Here is a 23,634-nt window from a genome sequence, read left to right on the forward strand (position 1 = left end):
ACCTTCGATTTTGTATCGTGACAACTAATAACCAATGAGTGAGTCATGCCATTGCATCATTGTGTAAAATGGGGCTCATGATTTAATTCCTCTTCGTTAGGGAGTTTTTTTCTTTCTTTCTTCCGTTCAAGGAATCAATCAATTAATTTGCATGGCTGCCTGTCTCTGGAAGTGATTCCTGATTGCATGTGGTTTTGTTTTGACTCTTGATTAATATGTCAAAACCATCCCAGGCCAAGGAGGACATCAGATTGCAAAGCTTTTTTCTCTTGATGCACATTCCGTTGCTTTAAAAGGGGAGCAAAAGCTTTAGAGGGCCCTCTTGATGCCGTGTAGTTTAAACCAAATCAGTAGAAGGATTATAGAAACATAGAAGATTGACGGCAGAAAAAGACCTCATGATCCATCTAGTCTGCCCTTATACTATTTCCTGTATTTTATCTTAGGACGGATCTATGTTTATCCCAGGCATGTTTAAATTCAGTTACTGTGGATTTATCTACAGTAACTAAACTTCAGAAGAAAAGGATTTAGGGGTAGGGATTTCTGACAGTCTCAAAATGGGTGAACAGTGCAGTCAGGTGGTAGGGAAAGCAAGTAGGATGCTTGGCTGCATAGCTAGAGGTATAACAAGCAGGAAGAGGGAGATTATGATCCTGCTATATAGAGTGCTGGTGAGACCACATTTGGAGTACAGTGATCCCCCGTTTATTGCGTCCCCAACCATTGTGAACAGGGTACTTCGCTATTTTTCAACCCGGAAGTCAAAATACCATCTACGCATGCGTGCCCGTAGCACGCATGCGTAGATGGCAACCGGCTTCCCTGGGTCTTCCCCCTCTTGCTGGCGTCAGCGAGGAGTTTCCCCACCGCCCACGCAAACTCCTCGCTGCCGCCCGCCCTTCGCCCGCCCACGCGGTTCATTCTCGCCGCTTTTGAGCTGAGTCCGGAAGAGAATTCGCTCCCGGACTCAGCTCGAAAGCGCCGATAGCCAGCGCGGAGGAGCCGTTCGCTAGCGCTGGCTCTCGGCGCTTTTGAGCTGAGTCCGGAAGAGAATTCGCTCCCGGACTCAGCTCGAAAGCGCCGATAGCCAGCGCGGAGGAGCCGTTCGCTAGCGCTGGCTCTCGGCGCTTTTGAGCTGAGTCCGGAAGAGAATTCGCTCCCGGACTCAGCCGAAGATTGGGGGCGGCGCGGCTATTTTAAAATGTCGCCGCCGGCATGGGGGGCTTGCCAGCACCCCCCGGACCCCCAACCCGGGTTTGGGGGGCTGCTAGGAAGCCCCCCATGCCGGCGGCAAACAGCCGCGCCGCCCCCAATCTTCGGTTCCTCGCTAGCGCTGTGGGAGTAAAAACACCATCTGCACATGCGCAGATGGTGTTTTTACTTCCGCAGTGCTACTTCGCGAAAACCCGCTCGTTGCGGGGGGTCCTGGAACGGAACCCTCGCAACGAGCGGGGGATCACTGTACTGTGTTCAGTTCTGGAGACCTCACCTACAAAAAGAGATTGACAAAATTGAACGGGTCCAAAGATGGGATACAAGAATGGTGGAAGGTCTTAAGTATAAAACGTATCAGGAAAGACTTAATGAACTCAATCTGTATAGTCTGGAGGACAGAAGGAAAAGGGGGGACATGATCGAAACATTTAAATATGTTAAAGGGTTAAGTAAGGTCCAGGAGGGAAGTGTTTTCAATAGGAAAGTGAACACAAGAACAAGGGGACACAATCTGAAGTTAGTTGGGGGAAAGATCAAAAGCAACATGAGAAAATATTATTTGACTGAAAGAGTAGTAGATCCTTGGAACAAACTTCCAGCAGACAAATCCACAGTAACTGAATTTAAACATGCCTGGGATAAACATATATCCATCCTAAGATAAAATACAGAAAATAATATAAGGGCAGACTAGATGGACCGTGAGGTCTTTTTCTGCCGTCAGACTTCTATGTTTCCATGTTTCTAGTTCGCAAATTTGCAGCTCTGAGTTGACATTGAGATAGAGACTGTGATCTAAATGCATGACTCTGAGCATCTTTGGGTCATCTTACATGCAGTATTCGGCAACAAAGGATGACTGATATCCCCACCTTCCTAGTTCTGAAAACACAAAGGTCACTGAGCCTCCGATCTCCTTGGAGAACACTTGATCTTGTAACTGCAGAGGAAATGGAAGAAGATGAGAGAGTTATAGGAAAGATTAAATGACGCCAGAGATCCTTTGGGTTGCAAACCAAACGAAGTAGTCCGTTCTTGGCCAAATGGGTTCCTCTTCATGTTTCCCAAGCACAAGGGAAACAGAAAGGTTCTTTGTCCCACCTGTAACAGTCGTTTTCCATTATAGAGTCTCCTCTGAAATCCGATATCGGAAGCAGCCCTGGTCCCTTGTGAAGACTTTCATTGAAAAAAATGCATGGAGTGGTGTTGAAGAATACTTCCAGCACTTGGGTGAGTGGATCAAGGAGACAATTTAATTCTATTCAATTCAATTTATTTGATTTGTATGCCGCCCCTCTCCGAAGACTCGGGGCGGCTCACAACAGTAATAAAACAATATTATAGCGAAACAAATCTAATATTAAAAAGAAGCATATAAAACCCTATCATATTTAAAAACCAAACAACACATACATACCAAACATAAAATATAAAGAGCCTGGGGGAAAGGTGTCTCAACTCCCCCATGCCTGGTGGCATAAATGAGTCTTGAGTAGTTTACAAAAGACAGGGAGGGTGGGGGCAGTTCTAATCTCCAAGGGGAGTTGGTTCCAGAGGGCCAGAGCTGCCACAGAGAAGGCTCTTCCCCTGGGCCCCGCCAAACGACATTGTTTAGTCGACGGGACCCGGAGAAGGACAACTCTGTGGGACCTTATCGGTCGCTGGGATTCGTGCGGTAGCAGGTGGTTCCAGAGGTAATCTGGTCCCATGCCATGTAGGGCTTTAAAGGTCATGGCCAACACTTTGAATTGTGACCGGAAACTGATTGGCAGCCAATTCAGGCCACGGAGTGTTGAAGAAACGTGGGCGAATCTTGGAAGCCCCACGACGTCTCTCGCGGCTGCGTTCTGCACGATCTGAAGTTTCCGAACACTTTTCGAAGGTAGCCCCATGTAGAGAGCATTGCAGTAATCGAACCTCGAGGTGATGAGGGCATGAGCGACTGTGAGCAGTGACTCCCTGTCCAAATAGGGCCGCAACTGGTGCACCAGGCGGACCTGGGCAAACGCCCTCCTTGCCACAGCCGAGGCTCCTCGGTCCTTTGTTGTTTCCAGGGCAGCCTTGTGGGCCGTATCTAAGCATGCCATGGGCCAGATCCGGCCTCCACCCCTGGTATAGATGTTTTGGAAAAGGAGAGAGGGCCAATGTCTCAGTATCATCATTTTATGTACCAATTTAGCCCCGCATTGCCTTCATATCCGGGGTCTTAAAACTCTGTTTCAGAACTGGCCCTGGTGCAAGCGGAAAAGGCCCTGCTAGAGGAGAGCTGCCACGGCAAAGAACCCCGTGGTCTCCTGTCTGGATTGCGTCGCAGGAAACGAACCCTGAGCTGGAGAGCTCCTCATGTCGAAGCCCCAATGCCCACGCTGCCCGATAGTGAAGGGGCATCGCGTACTGTTCGTCCTTCAGGTATGCCTTCCTGTTGGGAAGGGTCGACTTCCTTCCCCTTCCCTGATGTACAGTGGTACCTCTACTCATGGACTTAATTCGTTCCGTGACAAGGTTCTTAAGTAGAAAAGTTTGTAAGAAGCAGCAATTTTTCCCATAGGAATCAATGTAAAAGCAAATAAGGCATGCGATTGGGGAAACCACAGGGAGGGTGGAGGCCATGTTTCCTCCCAGGAGATTCCTAGAGAGGCCCCACCGAGGTTTCTCCCCACCTTTTCCGGTCCTGTTTCCTCCCAGGAGATTCCTAGAGAGGCCCCACGGAGGCTTCTCCCCACCTTTTCCGGCCTTGTTTCCTCCCAGGAGATTCCTAGAGAGGCCCCACCGAGGTTTCTCCCCACCTTTTCCGGTCCTGTTTCCTCCCAGGAGATTCCCAGAGAAGCCCCACGGAGGCTTCTCCCCACCTTTTCCAGCCTTGTTTCCTCCCAGGAGATTCCTAGAGAGGCCCCACCGAGGTTTCTCCCCGCCTTTTCCGGTCCTGTTTCCTCCCAGGAGATTCCTAGAGAGGCCCCATGGAGGCTTCTCCCCACCTTTTCCGGCCTTGTTTCCTCCCAGGAGATTCCTAGAGAGCCCCCACGGAGGCTTCTCCCTGACTTTTCCGGTTACAAATTTGGAGGCTCGGGTTTGTAAGTGTAAAATGGTTCTTGAGAAAAGGCAAAAAAATATTGGAACACCCAGTTCTTATCTAGAAAAGTTTGTAAGTAGAAGCATTCTTAGGTAGATGTACCAGTGTATAAGGAACCGAACCATGGTGACGCAAGGCTACTTCTGATGACTGTTGGCTGCCTGCAATTTGGTAGTTCGAATCTCACCAGGCTCAGGTTTGACTCAGACTTCATAGTATAAGGGCAGACTAGATGGGACCATGAGGTCTCTTTCTGCCACCAATCTTCTATGTTTCTATGTTTCTTTAGGCAGCCTGAGCTCACGTCTTTCGGAACAGCTGTTGGAGCCAGGACAGGGACAAACCGTCTCCACCGTGATCCTCGTCATCAGCATGGTGTAAGGAAGCTGCTTTTTTGGGAGGAGGTTGGGCTGTATTTGGAGTTTGTCCCCCCGATTCTGATACAGTGGTGGTTGAACTGGTTGGGGAAACCCGAACGCCATACATCTGTAACGCACCGAGGTTCTCAAAGGCTGATCTAGACCAGCGTTTTTTCAAACCTGATGCTTCGTAAATGCAGACTACAACGTCCGAATTCCCCAGCCAGGCAGGGGTGCGTGCTAACTTGCCTTGCTGCAGGTTTGTTTCCTCCCAAAACCGCATGGCTGCTTACGCATTGTGCGATGCATGGCCGCACAGTGCAGTGCCAAAAATCCAGCTTCTGTTCATGCGTAGAAGCAAAAAACCCCCAGCTTCTGCGCATGTGCAGAAGCCCAAAACAAAATGCCAGCAGCCACAGACCCGCACCAACAGAACTGGTTCTGTGACATCACCATTGGTTTGCGACCGGTTCTATAGAACTGGTCTGAACCAGGAGGAACCCAGCTCTGTAGCCAAGCACAACAGAGCCTGCTGGGGACAACAGTGGCAACGCACATCTGGAAGCACAGCCTCAGAGAAGGATGTTCTAAAGTTCTCTGTGAGTTTTCAATTTGCAAACATAGAAGTGTGCACTCCAGAGTCTACACAAGGTCACAACTTACCTAGGGTTACAGCCAGTAATGGGCAGCCAATTTTTTTTTACTGCTGCGCTATGGGTGTGGCTTATTTTGTGGGTGTGGCTTGATGGTCATGTGGCCAGGTGGGAGTGGCTTGAACGATCATCATCGTTCAAGTGAACTGTTAAGTCCCCCACTTACAACCTCACCAGTGTCGCTCTCCGGGGTGACAATTTGCTTCGCATTTCCCGCGCTCTCCTTCCTGGGTCGCCCCCTGCATCAGGCTGGGTAGCTTGGCGAACAGATGTCAATCAGCTGTTGAGAAAAGAGGGGGGAGGAAATGGGCCCCCTTCAATTCCTGTCGGTGCTGGTCTCCCTGCTGCTTTCCAAGGAGGAGGAAGAGGATGGGAGGGGGGCATAGTTAGCTGAAGCTGGGTACACAGCTTCATTTCTGCCGGTGGAACTGTGTTGCACCCCGTCCTGCCTACTGTCCACCCCTGGTTACAGCCAAGTGTTCCAAAAAGCCAAGAAAGAGTCCAGTCCACTGAAGCTAGGGGCAGGGCTGGCTTTATCTTGCAATACCCACGATGCCACCAGAATGGGACTTTAGTGGAGCCTGGAATCCCCCTTAATTTTGTAGGGTGGCTTCAAAGATAGCGAGGTTGGTTGAAATTAAATAAAGCAACATGCATGACCATCAAAACAAGGCTCTCCTTTCGGCTCCCCAAACTGAAATGACCTTGTTGCCCCATTGCTTGGTGGGGTGTAATAAAAAGGAAAAAAAAAATCAGGTCCCAGAACTGTCAAGACCGGTTGGAAAGCCCTGGGTGCTTTCATTTTGCAATCTCATGTTTGCTTTCCTTGGTTACTAATACCTAAAAAGGTATGATGGCTTGTGTTTTAAGATGTACCACTATCTTCCTAAGATCCCTCACTCTGCTTACAATACAATCGAGTTTGGGAAAGTCTAATGTGGCAGCATTTATGCTGGATAATGTTTTTCCTTGTCTTTCTTTTATTGATGAGAGAATGCAGAAACAAAGGTTCATTTCTTTCTTTCTTTCTTTCTTTCTTTCTTTCTTTCCTTCCTTCCTTCCTTCCTCCTTCCTTCCTTTCTTTCTTTTTTCTCCCCCCTCTCTCTTTCTCTTTTTCCTTCTTCCTTCCCTACCTCCTTCCCTTTCTACTATTTACCGGCCTACCTACTCTCTCTCTCTTTCTCTCTCTCTCTCTTTCTTTCTTTCCTTCCTCCTTCCTTTCTTCCTTTCTTTTTTCTCCCCCTCTCTTTCTTTTTTTCCTTCTCCTTCCTTCCCTCCCTCCTTCCCTTTCTACTATCTACCTGCCTACCTACTCTCTCTCTCTCTCTCTTTCTTTCTTTCCTTCCATCCTCCTTCCTTCCTTCCTTTCTTTTTTTCGCCCCCCCCTCTCTTTCTCTTTTTCCTTCTCCTTCCTTCCCTCCCTCCTTCCCTTTCTACTATCTACCTGCCTACCTACTCTCTCTCTGTCTCTCTTTCTTTTTTTGTTTCATTCTTGCCTCCGCACAGGATCTGTGTGAGGTATTGTATGCCAACAGCCCTTCACTGCTGGCCGTGTTGCTACTGCCTTGGACATACCTGCCCCTTTCCCTTGACACCCCCACACCCCCACCCTGCCGTGCCTTCCTGCTTTGAAACCCTGCAGCTTCCACCCCCGCCTTCTTTCCTTCTTTCTGATGATGATCCCAGGCCCAAGTGGCTTCTTCATCCTGGCTTGGTTCCGGTTCCTTGATTGGCCTTCATGACTCCTGCCATTTCAATCCTCTTCTTGTCTCTGCCTGAGCGGTCTTGGAAGTCACTTCCCCAATGCCTTCCACTGCTGCTCACCCTTCAACCCCTCCTGCCCCCACCGCACTCTGCTTACCACGTCTCTTATCCTGCGCTAAATTGTGGTCCCCAACCAAACAGGAAACAGGGTAGGGGGGGAACAGGTGGCCCAAATCCTTAGCCAGAATCTGCCTTATACATGATTCCACCTACAATTTTCTTCTTGTTCTCCTCTTTAAACTTAGAATAGAATGGAGCAGAATAACAGAGTTGAAAGGGACCTTGGAGGTCTTCTAGTCCAACCCCCTGCTGAGGCAGGAAACCCTATACCAGTGATGGCGAACACAGGTGCCGTAGGTGGCGTGTGGAGCCATATCTCCGGGCACACGAGCCATTGTGTGTGCCGGACAACTGCTTTTTGGCTCTCACAGAGGTTCTGGGAGGGTGTTTTGGGGTTCCATGGAGCCTCTGGGAGGATGGGGGAGGGCATTTTACCCTCCCTCGGCTCCAGGAAAGCCTTTGGAGCAGCGGTCCCCAAGCTACGGCCCGGGGGCCGCATACGGCCCACTAAGGCCATTTATTCATCCCGCGGGTGAATGACAGGATCACAGGTTGCTGTGGCTTTCTTTCCTTCTCTCACCACCTGTGTCTACCGCCGATGCCTCCCGCCAAGCCAGCGGCCGTCACCACAGGTTCCTCGGGTGGGAGCTGCCACTTCCCTCAGGGCAGCCCAGTCCAGCGGCCGTAGAAAGTGCGGAGATTATTCCCACCACCTCTGCCTCCACTCAGGGAGCCACTGTGGTAGCCGTGCCTTTTCCTCTCGCTCAGCTCGACCACAGTGGCTCCCTGAGTGGAGGCAGAGGTGGTGGCAATAATCTCTGCACTTTCTATGGCAGCCTGGCTGGGCTGCCTGGAGGGAAGTGGCAGCTCCCACCCGAGGAACCTGCCGTGACGGCCGCCATTTTTTTTAATAGTCTGGCCTTCCAACAGTCCAAGGGACAGTGAAAGTTTGGGGATCCCTGCTTTGGAGACTGGGAAGGGCAAAACATGAGCCTACTGGGCCCACCAGAAGTTGGGAAACAGGCCATTTCTGGCCTCCAGAGGGCCTCCAGGGGACAGGGGAACCTATTTTTCCCTCCCCAGGCATTAATCATGGGTGTGGGCACTGGCGCATGTGCGATAGCACACGCCCACACTTTTCAGAGGGAAAAAAGGTTCGCCATCACTGCCCTATAGCATTTCAGACAAATGGTTATCCAACTTACCAGTTACTCTTACAGCACCCCCTGTTCTGTCCTGCAAATGTTGGGAAGGGGTGGGGGTGGGTAACCTCCTCCCAGCCTGCCTTCATTCCTAGGCTCCTGATATTTCAGCCTATACATTTTTAAAGCTTAAGAGGTCCAGCCACTGAAAGGAAGATGGATTTTGGGTCCTGGGTTAATGCGATTGCCTATGCCAGTGTTTCTCAACCTTGGCAACTTGAAGATATTTGGACTTCAACTCCCAGAATTCCCCAGCCAGCAAATGCTGGCTGGGGAATTCTGGGAGTTGAAGTCCAGGTATCCTCAAGTTGCCAAGGTTGGGAAACACTGGCCTGTGCAACAATAGTAAGACTATCCCTGGGCATTACTCTACCTGCTGCAGACCCCTTCCTTAGCTCAGGCTGCGATGGTTATCCTCTGCCCTATCAATGCATAAATGTCCGATCCCAACCCCAGTGATGTTGTGCACATGATGAAATTCTTATCCTCTGCGCAATGACAGCATGGCCTGCATGATGTTGCTTTTCTCCCTCCTTTGTCAGATGCATTGATGTGTTTCCTCTGTGACCACTACAATGACTAACTCAGTGATTTAAAGACCCAGGCCACACACTGCGGTTATTCAATGCAAGGGTGAAATTCAAAACTTTTCCCTAGCGGTTCTGTGGGCGTGGCTTGGTGGGCATGGCTTGGTGGGCGTGGCAGGGGAAGGAGACTGCAAAATCTCCATTGTCACCACTCTGGGTGGTATTTGCCAATTCTCCAAACGACCCCTATGACAATCATTAAGTGTCGTACCACATGATTCTTGACAAATGTATATTTTATTTTATGTACGCTGAGAGCATAAGCACCAAGACAAATTCCTTGTGTGTCCAATCACACTTGGCCAATAAAAATTCTATTCTATTCTACTCAAAATTTCTGCTACCGGTTCTCCAGAACCGGTCAGAACCGGCTGGATTTCACCCTGATTCAGTGGTATAAAGCAGGGGTCCCCAAACTTGGAAAGTTTAAGACTTGTGGACTTCAACTCCCAGAATTCTCCAGCCTGCTATGCTGGCTGGAGAATTCTGGGAGTTGAAGTCCACAAGTCTTAAAGTTGCCAAGTTTGAAGACCTCTGGTATAAAGGATCATTTAACCACATTCAAAGCCAAACTGAATAGATTGCTGCAGGGTTATGGCAAACCATGAAGGCAGTCTTTAGGGATGCTATTTTACTATGCCCTTATTATTGGGAAACAACAGTGCTAAAAAAAAATAAAGGGAACACAACAGAATATAACTCCAAGTAAATCAAACTTCTGTGAAATCAAACAAACCGTCCACTTAGGAAGCAACACTGATTGACAATCAATTTCCCATGCTGTTGTTGCACATTCAACTTTGTACAGGACAAAGGATTCAATGAGAATATTTCATCCATTCAGATCTAGGATGTGTTCTTTGAGTGTTCCCTTTATTTTATTTTCAGCAGTACATAATAAAAATAACAGGATATCTTAATCCCTAGGTGTTTTTTTTTTTACATGGCATCATTTTAATCATGATTTTGAAGGATTATTCCCAGTGAGTATCCCTTAGTGATGCAGTGGCCTAGAGGTGGAGCTCTCACATCACAGGAGGCTTGTGAGTTCGATCCTAGGTAGAGGTAGACATTTCTCTCTCTGGGCACACTGGGAATATATCTGCTGAAACAAACTCTGCATTGATGACAGGAAGGGCATCCGGCCATTAAAACACTCACCTCCGTCCAGTTGCCCAAGACTCCACCCTGCAAGGGATTATGGGGTCGTTAAAAGGAGAGGATTCCCAGGGAATATCCATTCTGATTCTGACTCTTTACTGAATCCCCCAAAGTGGGAATGCTTTATTTGTAATGAATATGGTAGAATTTAAATGACTAACAATTCCTCCAGATTCCACAAGCACATCCTCTCTCTCTGTGTGTATGTATACAGTGTTCCCTCGATTTTCGCGGGGGATGCGTTCCGAGACCGCCTGCGAAAGTCGAATTTCCGCGAAGTAGAGATGCGGAAGTAAATACACTATTTTTGGCTATGAACAGTATCACAAGCCTTCCCTTAACACTTTAAACCCCTGAATTGCAATTTCCCATCCCCTTAGCAACCATTTAGATTATTACTCACCGTGTTTATTTATTAAAGTTTATTTAAAAAAATATTTATTAAAGGCAGATGAAAGTTTGGCGATGACATATGACGTCATTGGGTGGGAAAAACCATCGTATAGGGAAAAAAACGCAAAGTATTTTTTAATTAATATTTTTGAAAAACCGTGGTATAGACTTTTCGCGAAGTTCAAACCCGCGAAAATCAAGGGAACACTGTATATCCATACATCATACATACACACACATACATATGTATCAGTAGTGGGTTCCTCCCAATACAGTCGACACCATCGTACCGGTAGTGAAAATGGAGGTGTGGCATGCGCACACGTTCTCCAAGCGAGATTTAGCTTCTGTACATGTGCAGGAAGCAAAATCGCACGAAGAGACATGCACACGTGTTAGATTTCAGGGATTTTTTGCTTCAATGCAGGTCCGGAATATATGAGTAGCGGGTTCCTGCCGATACCGTTGACGCCGTTGTACTGGTAGTGAAATTTTTGCTTCTGCAGGCACAGGAGCAAAATCTCGCTTGGACATGCGCGCAGGCTGGAACCGCAGCTCCATATCCACTACCGGAATGATGACTTTGACCGTACCCCACTGATATATTGTATGCATGTGTGGAAGCAAAAAAACATCAACATCTCTTTCTCACATGCGCATCCCTCGCGATATATTGCTTCTTGTGCAAGTACAGAAGCAAAATCTTACTCGGGCGCACACACACAGATGCTGGAGATGTGGAGTTGCGTGGACAGTGCACCAGTAGCGGTGGGAGTGCCACCCAATGCACATGCTGGAAGATGATCTTCTGGTTTTTGGCATGCACATGCTTACCAGCCACCTGGTCTTCTGATTTATGCTGCGCATGGGTGCGCAAAGGCCAGCTGGCTGATGCGCATGCATGTGCTGGAACCCAGAAGATCATCTTCCCGAGTGGACATGTGCACTGGGCAGCTGCCCTTCTGGTTTCTGGTGCTTCCATTCCCATTGAAGACCAGCTGGCCTGCACACCAGAACCCAGAGCAACAACGGGCAATGGCTCTGCATGTCACTTCTGGCACCTATGCCATCATGGATATAGGGGATGCGCTTCCTGTGACATATGGAGGGATTTTTAGTCATTGAAACCCTACAACTTCCTAGCTGGAATTGAGGGCCACCTTGGTCCGAACGGGTCCTTTATGTTACCAACCTGTTTGCGTTTCTCTGTAGCCTTTTAGTTCTGGTCATCCTCAACATGATGCTGTTCTACCGGCTGTGGTCTCTGGAGCACACCGCCCGAACCGTGGAGTCATGGCAGACGTATGCGCTCTCCAATGGGTGAGAAAGACTCTCTGGGAAAGAGAAAAATGGGGGACTAACTTTCTTGTAGAGATTTTGAGAATTTAATTGCACGCTAATGTAGCAATAGCTGGAAAACGGGGAAGTCAGGGAATTATCACGAAAATTGGTGGTTCAGGAAATATCAGGGAATTATCAGGGGAAAAAACTCAGAATAAATCAGAGGGGAAAAACCAAACTGTATTAAAATGTTTAAAAGTCAGGGAAAAATCTTGTTTAAAAAACCCCCGGATCGCTCTGCCTGGCAGAGTCAAGCAAAAATGAGCATAACTGTGGCAACAACTTGCTTCCTCGGCTACCGATATTTCTCCATGGCTTAGCCGTTTGGTATGACGTCATCTACGACCGCATCTTAACTAGATCGCAAGTTACAGGGAAATATCAGGGAATTTCCAAATGCTTTTCCTCTGGACACCCTGTAGACATACTGCTTCACAATGCTTTACAGTACTCTCTAAGTGACTTACAGAGTCAGCACGTTGCCCCCAACAATCTGGGTCCTCATTTTATTGACCTCGGAAGGATAGAAGGCTGAGTCAACTTTGAGCCAATCAGGATCGAACGCCTGATAGTAGAATGTGGCTGTAGTGCTGCAATTGAACCTCTGCACCACCACAGCTCATGGATTATCTCTCAGGAATCTTGGCAAAATGAAATTTGAATCGAGGGAAAGGGAGAGCAATCTTCTTAAGGTAGCATAGTGCTAGTTTAATATAATTTAGTATTTATGACTGTTCTGGTTTCTGGTAGAAGTTTAGTAATTACAAATAACTCTCATTAAATGCATCATTTCATGAATAAAGCAATTCCGTTTATTTCTCTGCTCTCTTGTACTTCAACACATTCCAGACATCACTTGGTCCGTTATCTCTCTTCTAGCCGCATTCCTCACATTCCTTTTCCTGTTTCACTTAGACAAGATTTATTTTCTAACTACATACCTATAAAAAGCAGCATCACTGACTAAATACAATACAAAATACTTTGGCTTACTTTAGTGTGGCGAAAACCCCCTCCATATTTCTTTTCAGCAACGTTGAAACTCCACCCTTCTTCTCCACTAGCCCCCTGACGTGCCAAATACCTCACTACAACATTTAACCCATTCCTCTCCTTAATATCTTCTTCCAGACCTCTGTTCTCTACGTTTTTGGGCCCTTCTGAATTTAGGGTTAACCCAGCGAGCGTCTGATTCTCCCTCGCTAGATCCTGAACTCATAGCCCCATCCTGTGACTGGCCTCCCACCTGTTCTACTACCTGTAACCCCGGGCCCCCCACTACTTCATAAACACTATCTGAATCTGAGTCCTCAATATCTTCATCATCCTCCAACTGATCAAGAGTATGTACAACAATGACGAGAAATAATTAGCACCTGGAGGAATAGCATTGAAGGCATTGAAAAGGTTATTTTGATGTCTCGATGAGCCAATATTTTACAGACATCAGACAGTGCAAGCAGTGGGTGGGTTTCCTTGTGACACCTTATAGATGTGAATGTTGGACTTTGAAGAAGCAGCTTTGGAAGTTTGACACTCCTGGAGAATGTAATGGAGAGTAATAGATCAAAGAATAAATTTGTTTCAAGATTTCTCACTCAAACTACAAATAACCAGATTCATTTTTTCATATTTTGGACCCCTTATGCAGGGGTGGGTTTGTTTCCTCCCACGTCATGTGACTGCGCATCGTGCACACGCACATGTGCACATGCGCAGTGGCAAAAAGAACACAACACCCCCCAAAAGCCAAAAACAAGATGGCAACCACATGCTCAGTGCCGGAAACACAGCTTCTGCACATGTGCAGAAGAAAAAAAAACCAGAAAAAAAATCCTCCCCCCCCAAAAAAAATAAAATAATTTTTTTATTTATTTAATTTATTTATTTATTGGGTTTGTATGCCGCCCCTCTCCGCAGACTCGGGGCGGCTAACAGCAATAATAAGACAGCATACAATAATAATCCAATACTAAAAACAATAAAAAACCCATTATTATAAAAACCAAACATACATACAGACATACCATACATGAAATTGTAAAGGTCCAGGGGGAAAGAGTATCTCAATTCCCCCATGCCTGGCGGCAGAGGTGGGTTTTAAGGAGCTTACGAAAGGCAAGGAGGGTGGGGGGCAATTCTAATCTCTGGGGGGAGTTGGTTCCAGAGGGCCGGGGCCGCCACAGAGAAGGCTCTTCCCCTGGGTCCCGCCAAGCGGCATTGTTTAGTTGACGGGACCTGAAGAAGACCCACTCTGTGGGACCTAACTGGTCGCTGGGATTCGTGCAGCAGAAGGCGGTCCCTGAGATAATCTGGTCCGGTGCCCTGAATAAAATAATAATAATAATAATAATAATAATAATAATAATAATAATAATAATAATAAATAAAATAAAATAAAATAAAATAAAATAAAATAAAATAAAATAAAATAAAATAAAATAAAATAAAATAAAATAAAAATAATAATAAATGAATAAAATAATAATAATAATAATAATAATTATTATTATTATTATTATAAATCCCATCCAAAGCCAAAAGCAAGATGGTGACCATATGCACAGTGTTGGAAACTTGGCTTCTGCACATGTGTTTCCGCACAGCCTGTTTTTGCCTAAAATGAGTCTGTTTTTGGCCTGCAGAGTGTTTTGGGGGGCCTGGGAGGGTAAAAATGCCCTGCATGGGGGACTTGGGAGGCCAAAAATGGGCCCATTTTTGGTGAAAGTGGACATGCAAGGCACTACAGAGTGCTTCTGGGAGCTGGAGAGAGTGAAAACGCAATGCGCAGAGGGTTTGGGAGGCCAAAAACACCCGTATTCATTCTATAGGACGAATCTAAACTTTCACCCACTTTGGTGTGTGTGTGTGTCTTATACTCCAAAAAATACGGTAGACAAAATTAAATGAGGTACAGTATGTTTATACATGCGATGCTTTTAAAATCAAAGCCACTAATCGTTTTGACCATTTTGCTTTGCAAAAAACTTTACAAATACTGTACAATAAAAATAAATTCTTTTAAAATACGCTGTGTAATTCATCATCTTTATTTCACCTAGTGTCAAATCTTGGTTTACCACTGAAGATATAACTCAGCAAGGGATGTAAATAATGTTGGCTTCCTTTTGAGGTTAGTGACCTGCTTTAAAATATTCTGATAATATATATATGTTTATCAGCTTGATGCTTAAAATAATAAAAGTGTATCATGATTGAAAGCCTGGGTATAAATCAATAAAGAGCAGAAACCAAAACAGATACAAGTGGAATGATAAACATATTTATTTTCAGAATACTTTAAAGCGGGTCACTAACCTCAAAAGGAAACCAACATTATTTACATTCCTTGCTGAGTTATATCTTCAGTGGTAAACCAAGATTTGACACTAGGTGAAATAAAGATGATGAATTACACAGCGTATTTTAAAAGAATTATTTTTATTGTACAGTATTTGTAAAGTTTTTGCAGTGCTAAACAGGGATTAACGTAAGACTTATAATTTGTTTTGAGCTCAACTTTTGAAAACATACTTTCTAACATTGAAATGTTCTGGGTTGTTGCCTGGAAAAACATATCGTAATTCAAATAAACATGTCAGGCTTTTAGTCTATCCCTAAGGAGGAGATAGAATCAATTCTTTTAAGTGAATTTATAGAGTAGCTAGGATAAAACAAAGAAAGGATACCACATTTTTGGAGGAAAAGTGAGATACAAATGTATATCAAACAGATAGATGAATACTGAGGGTCAGTAAATATTTCAAATTTACTGACCCTCAGTATTCATCTACCTGTTTGATATATATTTATATCTCACCTTTCCTCCAAAAATGTGGTATCCTTTCTTTGTTTTACTGTGCAAAGTAACACTCTGCAATAAGATTTAGGAAGCTGATATCCTTTGCCTTTCTACAGCCAATAGAATTAATTAATTGCTCTCTAATAAATGCAGTCCTCTGAGTGGAATAAAATAGAAAAAGACCTCATGGTCCATCTAGTCTGCCCTTATACTATTTCCTGTATTTTATCTTACAATGGATATATGTTTATCCCAGGCATGTTTCAATTCAGTTACTGTGGATTTACCAACCACGTCTGCTGGAAGTTTGTTCCAAGGATCTACTACTCTTTCAGTGAAATAATATTTTCTCACGTTGCTTTTGATCTTTCCCCCAACTAACTTCAGATTGTGTCCCCTTGTTCTTGTGTTCACTTTCCTATTAAAAACACTTCCCTCCTGAACCTTATTTAACCCTTTGACATATTTAAATGTTTCGATCATGTCCCCCCTTTTCCTTCTGTCCTCCAGACTATACAGATTGAGTTCATAAAGTCTTTCCTGATACGTTTTATGCTTAAGACCTTCCACCATTCTTGTAGCCCGTCTTTGGACCCATTCAATTTTGTCAATATCTTTTTGTAGGTGAGGTCTCCAGAACTGAACACAGTATTCCAAATGGGGTCCCACCAGCGCTCTATATAAGGGGATCACAATCTCCCTCTTCCTGCTTGTTATACCTCTAGCTATGCAGCCAAGCATCCTTACTGAGAAGAGAATATAGCTAATGGCAGCCCCCAACCTTAGAATCAGAGGAGTTAGGTTCTGCAAGGCCAATTGGCTTCTGCATTAAACACTAGTGTGATGGGCATGATCATTTCACAGGATGTCAATTCAAACAGCGGATATACAGCTGAACCACTGCGGTTAAGATAATTCTGTCTTGTCTCCTTCTTCCCCGGCAGGAAGCTTCCACAGACGGCCTCGGAATGGGCAGAGATTTTAGAACTGCAGAAACAGTTCCATAGCGTGGAGGTTCAAAAGTGGAAACAGATCCTGAAGGCATCTGTGGAACTTCTGGACGAGGTTTGTTTTCTCCACTTTGAATGCTCCTCCGGCCCAGCTAAGTTCATAGAAAATGTGAGAAATGATGCTTGGTTTCGAGAAGCCCCTTTTGGTATCAGAGATATCTATCAGATGTTGACCATACATATACAGTAGTCCCTCGCTATATCGCGCTTCACCTACCGCGGCTTCACTTCATTGCGGGTTTTGAAGTCAGCGTTGGCACAGATACGGCGCTTAGAAGTTTGGAAGGGCAGGACAAGCGCTCAGCCCATGCTCAGAGAGAAGCTTCATTTGAATCCTTTCACCACACAGACAAGCGCTAGAATAATTCCAGCGGGACTCCTGAATGATGAGCGGGGCGGGGACTGAGCTCCGGCGGAGGCCTGTCCCCTCGTTCAACCCGCCTCGCCAGTGCCAAGAAGGCAGTCTTTGGAGGCGCGCTTAGTGGTTGGCGGCGGCGGCGGTGTGCTTGGGGTTGTAAAAAGAGCTCCCGGCAGCGCGCGAACGAGCGAGCGTGAGCAAAGAAAGGAACGCAATGCGGCTGGGATTTCCAGACTGGGCTTGAGGGCGGAAGAGGAAGGGCTGGGCGGGTGGAGGGGAAAAAAAAAAGAAAAGAGAGAGAGAGAAAAAAAGAACCAGCCGGGGCAGCTCACCAGGGACTTTCCAGCTGGAGCAAGGCAAAAAAGACAACGTTTGGCCGAAGTGCTGCAAAGAACAGCAGTGGGTCAGGAATGCTCGTGGGCCGTGATTCTTTTGCCCCCCTCCCCTTCTTTTCCTCAGGCACAGAGTAAGTAGTAGTGGGGGGAAAGGTTAGCCGTTGCTCGCCTCCAGGCATCTGGAGCTGGTGGGAAGGAAGATAAATTCCCCATCGCGGATTTCACCTATCGCGGCCGGGTCTGGAACGTAACACCCGCGATAGGTGAGGTCTTACTGTATCAGACTTCATTCCTTCATCATTAGGCAGGTTGGACCTGACGGATGTTGAGGTTCAACTGGGCAGATTGTCTACCTTCTATACCAAAAGTTTTGAAACCAACTTCAATGCAAAGCTTGGGGATCTGTGATTCTCTTTCTGAGGGATCCTTGGAGGCACCAAATCCAGCGATGAGAGAATCGCAGGTTCTCCATCCTTTAACGAAAAGACGAAAAATCCCAAATCTCAGGATATGGAAACAATCACATTCGACTATGAACTGCTAGGGTGACCATTTAAGCAAGGCTTTGATACCCCATTTCTCTCACAATGTGTTGAAACAATTGTACGGGCAACATAGTCATCACCTCTGGAAGTCACAAGGTTGCAGAAGGTGCACAAACATGTAACACTAGATAGATAGATAGATAGATAGATGGATGGATGGATGGATGGATAGATAGATAGATAGATAGATAGATAGATAGATAGATAGATAGATAGATTTTTTATCGGCCAAGTGTGATTGGACACACGAGGAATTTGTCTTGGTGCATATGCTCTCAGCGTACATAAAATAAAATATACATTTGTCAAGAATCATGTGGTACAACACTTAATGATTGTCATAGGGGTCAAATAAGCAATGAAGAAGCAATATTAATAAAAATCTTAGGATATAAGCAACAAGTTACAGTCATACCGTCAACATGGGAGGAAATGGGTGATAGGAATGATGAGAAAAACTAGTAGAATAGAAGTGGAGATTTAGTAGAAAGTCTGACAGTGTTGAGGAAATTATTTGTTTAGTAGAGTGATGGCGTTCGGGAAAAAACTGTTCTTGTGTCTAGTTGTCTTGGTGTGCAGTGCTCTGTAGCGACGTTTTGAGGGTAGGAGTTGAAACAATTTGTGTCCAGGATGTGAGGGGTCAGTAAATATTTTCCCTGCCCTCTTTTTGACTCGTGCAGTATACAGGTCCTCAATGGAAGGCAGGTTGGCAGTAACACTAACACTAAAATATTGTTGGGATCTTTGCCCATAGTTTGGTCTCAAACGCTACCCAATATATTTGGTTGATGGTTAGGTAATGTTTTATGAAAGCAACCAGTTCTGCCTTGTCTGATGAAATGTGAAGCTTGCTATGTTAGTTGTGGGATTTGTTCTCTCGCTTTGAAATAAACAATCACCAGCCAAAACTTCCAAGATAAAACCAACGGTAATTTTATTTATTGCTTTGCACACACAGAGGTACAGTGGACACATCCTAAATCATCAATATGTTTGCCTTGTATGCCCTTATAAATTTATTTTATTTATTTATTCATTTGCCCAATACACAAACACATAGGAAGAAAAATAGACATGTAGTAATATATATATAAGGGTAAAGTGAACTTAGAGGAGAGGACATATGAAAGAAAGAAAATATATATGATAAGTGAGAGAAAGGAAAGACAATTGGACAGGGGACGAAAGGCACACCAGTGCACTTAAAACCGTAGAAATGGTGGTAGACTTTAAGAGAAACCCTTCCACCCTTCCACCTCTCACAATACTAGACAACACAGTATCAACAGTAGAGACCTTCAAATTTCTAGGTTCTATCATATCTCAAGACCTAAAATGGTCACCTAACATCAAAAACATCATCAAAAAAGCACAACAAAGAATGTTCTTTCTGCGCCAGCTCAGGAAGCTCAAACTGCCCAAGGAGCTGCTGATACAGTTCTACAGAGAATCATTGAGTCTGTCATCTGCACCTTTATAACTGTCTGGTTTGGTGCTGCAACCCAACAGGACCGACACAGACTTCAGAGGAGAATCAGAACTGCAGAAAAAACTATTGCTGCCAACCTGCCTTCCATTGAGGACCTGTATACTGCATGAGTCAAAAAGAGGGCGGGTAAAATATTTATTGACCCCTCACATCCTGGACACAAATTGTTTCAACTCCTACCCTCAAAACGTCGCTACAGAGCACTGCACACCAAGACAACTAGACACAAGTACAGTTTTTTCCCCGAACGCCATCACTCTACTAAACAAATAATTCCCTCAACACTGTCAGACTTTCTACTAAATCTGCACTTCTATTCTACAAGTTTTTCTCATCATTCCTATCACCCATTTCCTCCCATGTTGACTGTATGACTGTAACTTGTTGCGTATATCCTAAGATTTTTATTAATATTGCTTCTTCATTGCTTATTTGACCCCTATGGCAATCATTAAGTGTCGTACCATATGATTCTTGACAAATGTATATTTTATTTTATGTACGCTGAGAGCATATGCACCAAGACAAATTCCTTGTGTGTCCAATCACACTTCGACAATAAAATTCTATTCTATTCTATTCTATTCTATTATGTACGCCCCTTATGAACCACCCACCTTTTCCTCATTGGCTCTGTTCCCCACAACGTGAACTCAACCCCAGCTTCCTCCTTGTCGGTTGGGACAATGCTTTTCGTTTTTGGGGAACTACCGTAACTTCTCCTCCTCCTCCTTCTTCTTCTCTTTCCACCAGATGAAACTCTCCCTTGAGAAGTTGCAGCAAGGCATCCTAGTGGCAGAGCCCCCGTTGGAACCGGAGTGAAGCCGCCACATTTTCCGTTCTCTCTCTCTCTCTCTCTCTTTTGAGGAGGGAGGTTGCTGAGTTACCAGAAAGAAGACTCCTGAGAACCATCTCAGAAACTGTCGAACCAGCCAGTGCCGTGGGCATCCTGTGAGAGGAGACGGCACTGTGCTCCTCACCAGATCCATCACCTTGGACATTATCCCTCAAGAGAGCCGCCGGTAGCGATGGATCTCTTAGTTGTTGCCGGGAACATCTCTGTTGGATCGTTCTCCCTGGGATAGTTCCTATAGGGACTCCTCTTTATCCCTTTCCCCGTTTCAGTGCTATTTATATTACACCCAGATCCTCCCCTGAGAACCCTTGATTTTTCCTGTATCCTGGCACTGGTTCTCCCCCCCCCCCACGGTTATTGTTTGGGGAGGAAGGAGGGTGGGATCAGTTTTGGGGAGGGGGGAACGGCCTCTGGAGCCGGGATCTCCCTTTTTGCTTTGAAACTTCACTCAGCAGCTAACGGAGGACAGCAAAGAACCAAGTTCTGCCATTCTCCCTCTCTCTTTGTGTGTCCGTCTGTCTGTCTAACGCACAAGCGATCGGGAACTGATGGCAGGGCGAAAGCAATTCAGAGGCTTCGAGGGGGTTCATTCCTTCTTCAGCACTGTTCCCCCCTCGCTGCTTCCCTGCCCTGTTTTTCCTACCGTTCAGTGGGTCGGTTGTCAACGTTGTTAAAAGGGATTTCCCCAACCAGTTACCTCCGATAGGGCAAAGGCTCTTCAGCCCCGCATTTTCACGCACAGAAAAAGCAGGGGGGTGGGGGTGGAGGGTGGACTACAGCATCTTCTTGCTGACGGCATCTATTAACACAGGAAACTTTCTGAACAAGGGGGCCACCTTTGAAGTATCTTTGGAACTTTGAAAGATAACATACGTACACCAGCAGTTCTATATACATATTCTGTAGCCCAGTCGAACCCTTCTTTGCAGAGCAGAACTTGACTTGTGAAAGGGATTAGCGGAATTTCTGCTCCTCTTGGACTGTATTTACGCAACACCAAAGCCAAATGCCAGTGGAAGTCGGTTTTCGCACTATGCATAGCCAGTGTTCCCTCTAATTTTTTTTTGGGGTGGGCGGAAAAGTATAGTGTCTGAGCGGCAGTCCCTTTGGGACTGGGTGGCACAGAAATAATAAATAAATAAATAAATAAATACTGTGTGTCTATAACAGTGAGCTCATAATAGGGCCACTTAAATAGTTGAGCTAGTTTCAAACTAGATTTTGATTTTCTTTCTCTCTTCCTTACTCCCATTCTTTTTCTTTCTCTTTTCCTTCCTCTCTTTTTTCTATCTGTTTCTCTCTCTTCCTCTCTTCCCCTCTCTCTCCTTCCCTCTCACTCTTTCCCTCTCGGCTTCTGGGCAGGTTTGGAAAACTCTGAGTTGATGATGATTTTTAAATGAGCGATTGCTCACTGCTCAGCTTAGAGGGAACTATATGCATAGCCAATCATAAACTTAACTTTGACGACTTTTTAAGATATCTGGACTTCAACTCCCACAATTCCCCAGCCAGCACAGGGAATTCTAGAAGCTGAAGTCCAGGCATCTCAATATTGCTAATTTTGAAAAAAAAACACCATGACTTACCCTGTATAATCTGAACCAGAAACAAGTCACCAATTGAGATTGATTGAAAATGGACTTTGCAGCCAAGGCATGGGACAGCTTTTAAGTATTCCGTAACCTCAAAACGGCACATCTTTCTTGAAATTTGGCAAAAATTGGATTAAACAATACAGTGTTCCCTCGATTTTTGCGGGTTCGAACTACGCGAAAAGTCTATACCACGGTTTTTCAAAAATATTAATTAAAAAATACTTTGCGGTTTTCCCCCCTATACCAGTTTTTCCTGCCCGATGACGTCATATGTCATCACCAAACCTTCGTCCACCTTTAATAAACATTTTTTAAATAAAACTTTAATAAAGAAACATGGTGAGTAATAATCGAAATGGTTGCTAAGGGAATGGGAAATTGCAGTTTAGGGGTTTAGAGTGTTAAGGAAAGGCTTGTGATACTGTTCATAGCCAAAAATGGTGTATTTACTTCCGCATCTCTACTTCGCGGAAATTCAACTTTCGCGGGCGGTCTCGGAATGCATCCCCCGCGAAAATCGAGGGAACACTGTATATAGTTATTGAGAGGACTGGAAAAGTGTGAACGTTTGTTCTCATTCACTAGGCATTTGGTTTGGTGTGCCATGCAAACCAAGACGATTTAGTACATAATTCTCCAAACGGTGCTTTTTAAAGGGACATATCTGGGTGCAGTCAAGAAGGGTGGTTCCATCTGGGGATTTGCTTTTTTAAACCCGTGCCATGTTGTGCCACCTGGGAGATGCTCTCATCAGCCTCCTGGACAACAGCTGGGCCTTTGCCTTCCCACCAAGAAGCTGTATTGTCACTATAAAGTAAAACTTCACTGCCAATCTCGGCCTCGAAGCCCTTCAAATATACTGCCGGCAGCAGGGAGGGGGCATTAAACCTGCCCTCTCCTGGAGAGGGGGTTGCGTGTCTGTCAACTCTGTGTGTTCCCTTTCTTCCCCAAAAACCTGGGAGACCCAGGTTTCAGCCCCTCTTCCTTTTTTTTAACCCTTCCCACATTACAACTGGGGTTGGGGGAGGGAGGGGCAGTCTCGTTCCTTCAGTTTTTGTAGATCTGTTCAGTATTAATAATCCAGTGTGTTTGCAGTTCCCCCCCAAAAATGCCAGGGCTTATTTATTAGGGAATGAAATAAAGACCGTGGATCGGAGTTTGTCATGTCCTTGTGTATATACGTCCTTTTGGGGAGGGATGTGTTTTTAAAAAAATGTTTCATCAAAATAAGTCTGCCATGTTTGGGAAACAGACACTGCAAGAATTACTGGAATTTCACTTTATTGTTGCAGTGTGTGTTTTAACAGAATAGTGAAAATAGCAATAGCGCTTAGACTTATTACTATTATTATTATTATTATTATTATTATTTATTAGATTTATATGCCGTCCCTCTCCGAAGACTCGGGGCAGCTCACAACAGTAATAAAAACAATATAGTAGTGGAACAAATCTAATATTTTTTAAAAAACATATAAAACCCTATCATTATTTTAAAAACCAAACAGCACATTCATACCAAACATAAAACAAAGTATAAAAAAGCCTGGGGGAAAGGTGTCTCAACTCCCCCATGCCTGGCGGTATAAGTGAGTCTTAAGTAGTTTACAAAAGACAGGGACGGCGGGGGCAGTTCTAATCTCCGGGGGGAGTTGATTCCAGAGGGCCAGGGCCGCCACAGAGAAGGCTTTTCCCCTGGGGCCCGCCAAACAACATTGTTTAGTCGATGGGACCCGGAAAAGGCCAACTCTGTGGGACCTTGATCGGTCGCTGGGATTCGTGCGGTAGCAGGCAGTTCCGGAGGTACCGCACGAATATATATACCGCTTCCCAGTG

At 45.4% G+C, this 23,634-nt stretch overlaps 1 protein-coding gene across 3 annotated transcripts in view; it reads left to right on the top strand.

The window, feature by feature from the left end:
* GRAMD1A (GRAM domain containing 1A) overlaps positions 1–22,954 on the top strand; it is a 100,670-nt gene extending 77,716 nt beyond the window's left edge. For all 3 annotated transcript variants that reach the window (XM_070763977.1, XM_070763974.1, XM_070763976.1), the window contains 6 exons: positions 2,345–2,448; positions 3,442–3,627; positions 4,578–4,665; positions 11,680–11,787; positions 16,555–16,675; positions 20,101–22,954. In XM_070763977.1, the coding sequence (XP_070620078.1) occupies positions 2,345–2,448; positions 3,442–3,627; positions 4,578–4,665; positions 11,680–11,787; positions 16,555–16,675; positions 20,101–20,169 (676 nt within the window). In that variant the 3' untranslated portion in view covers positions 20,170–22,954. The remainder of the gene's footprint in view (positions 1–2,344; positions 2,449–3,441; positions 3,628–4,577; positions 4,666–11,679; positions 11,788–16,554; positions 16,676–20,100) is intronic.
* The last annotated feature ends 680 nt before the right edge of the window (positions 22,955–23,634 follow it).

The sequence above is a fragment of the Erythrolamprus reginae genome, chromosome 11 (assembly GCF_031021105.1).
Source record: "Erythrolamprus reginae isolate rEryReg1 chromosome 11, rEryReg1.hap1, whole genome shotgun sequence".
In the NCBI taxonomy this organism is placed as follows: Eukaryota; Metazoa; Chordata; class Lepidosauria; order Squamata; family Dipsadidae; genus Erythrolamprus; species Erythrolamprus reginae.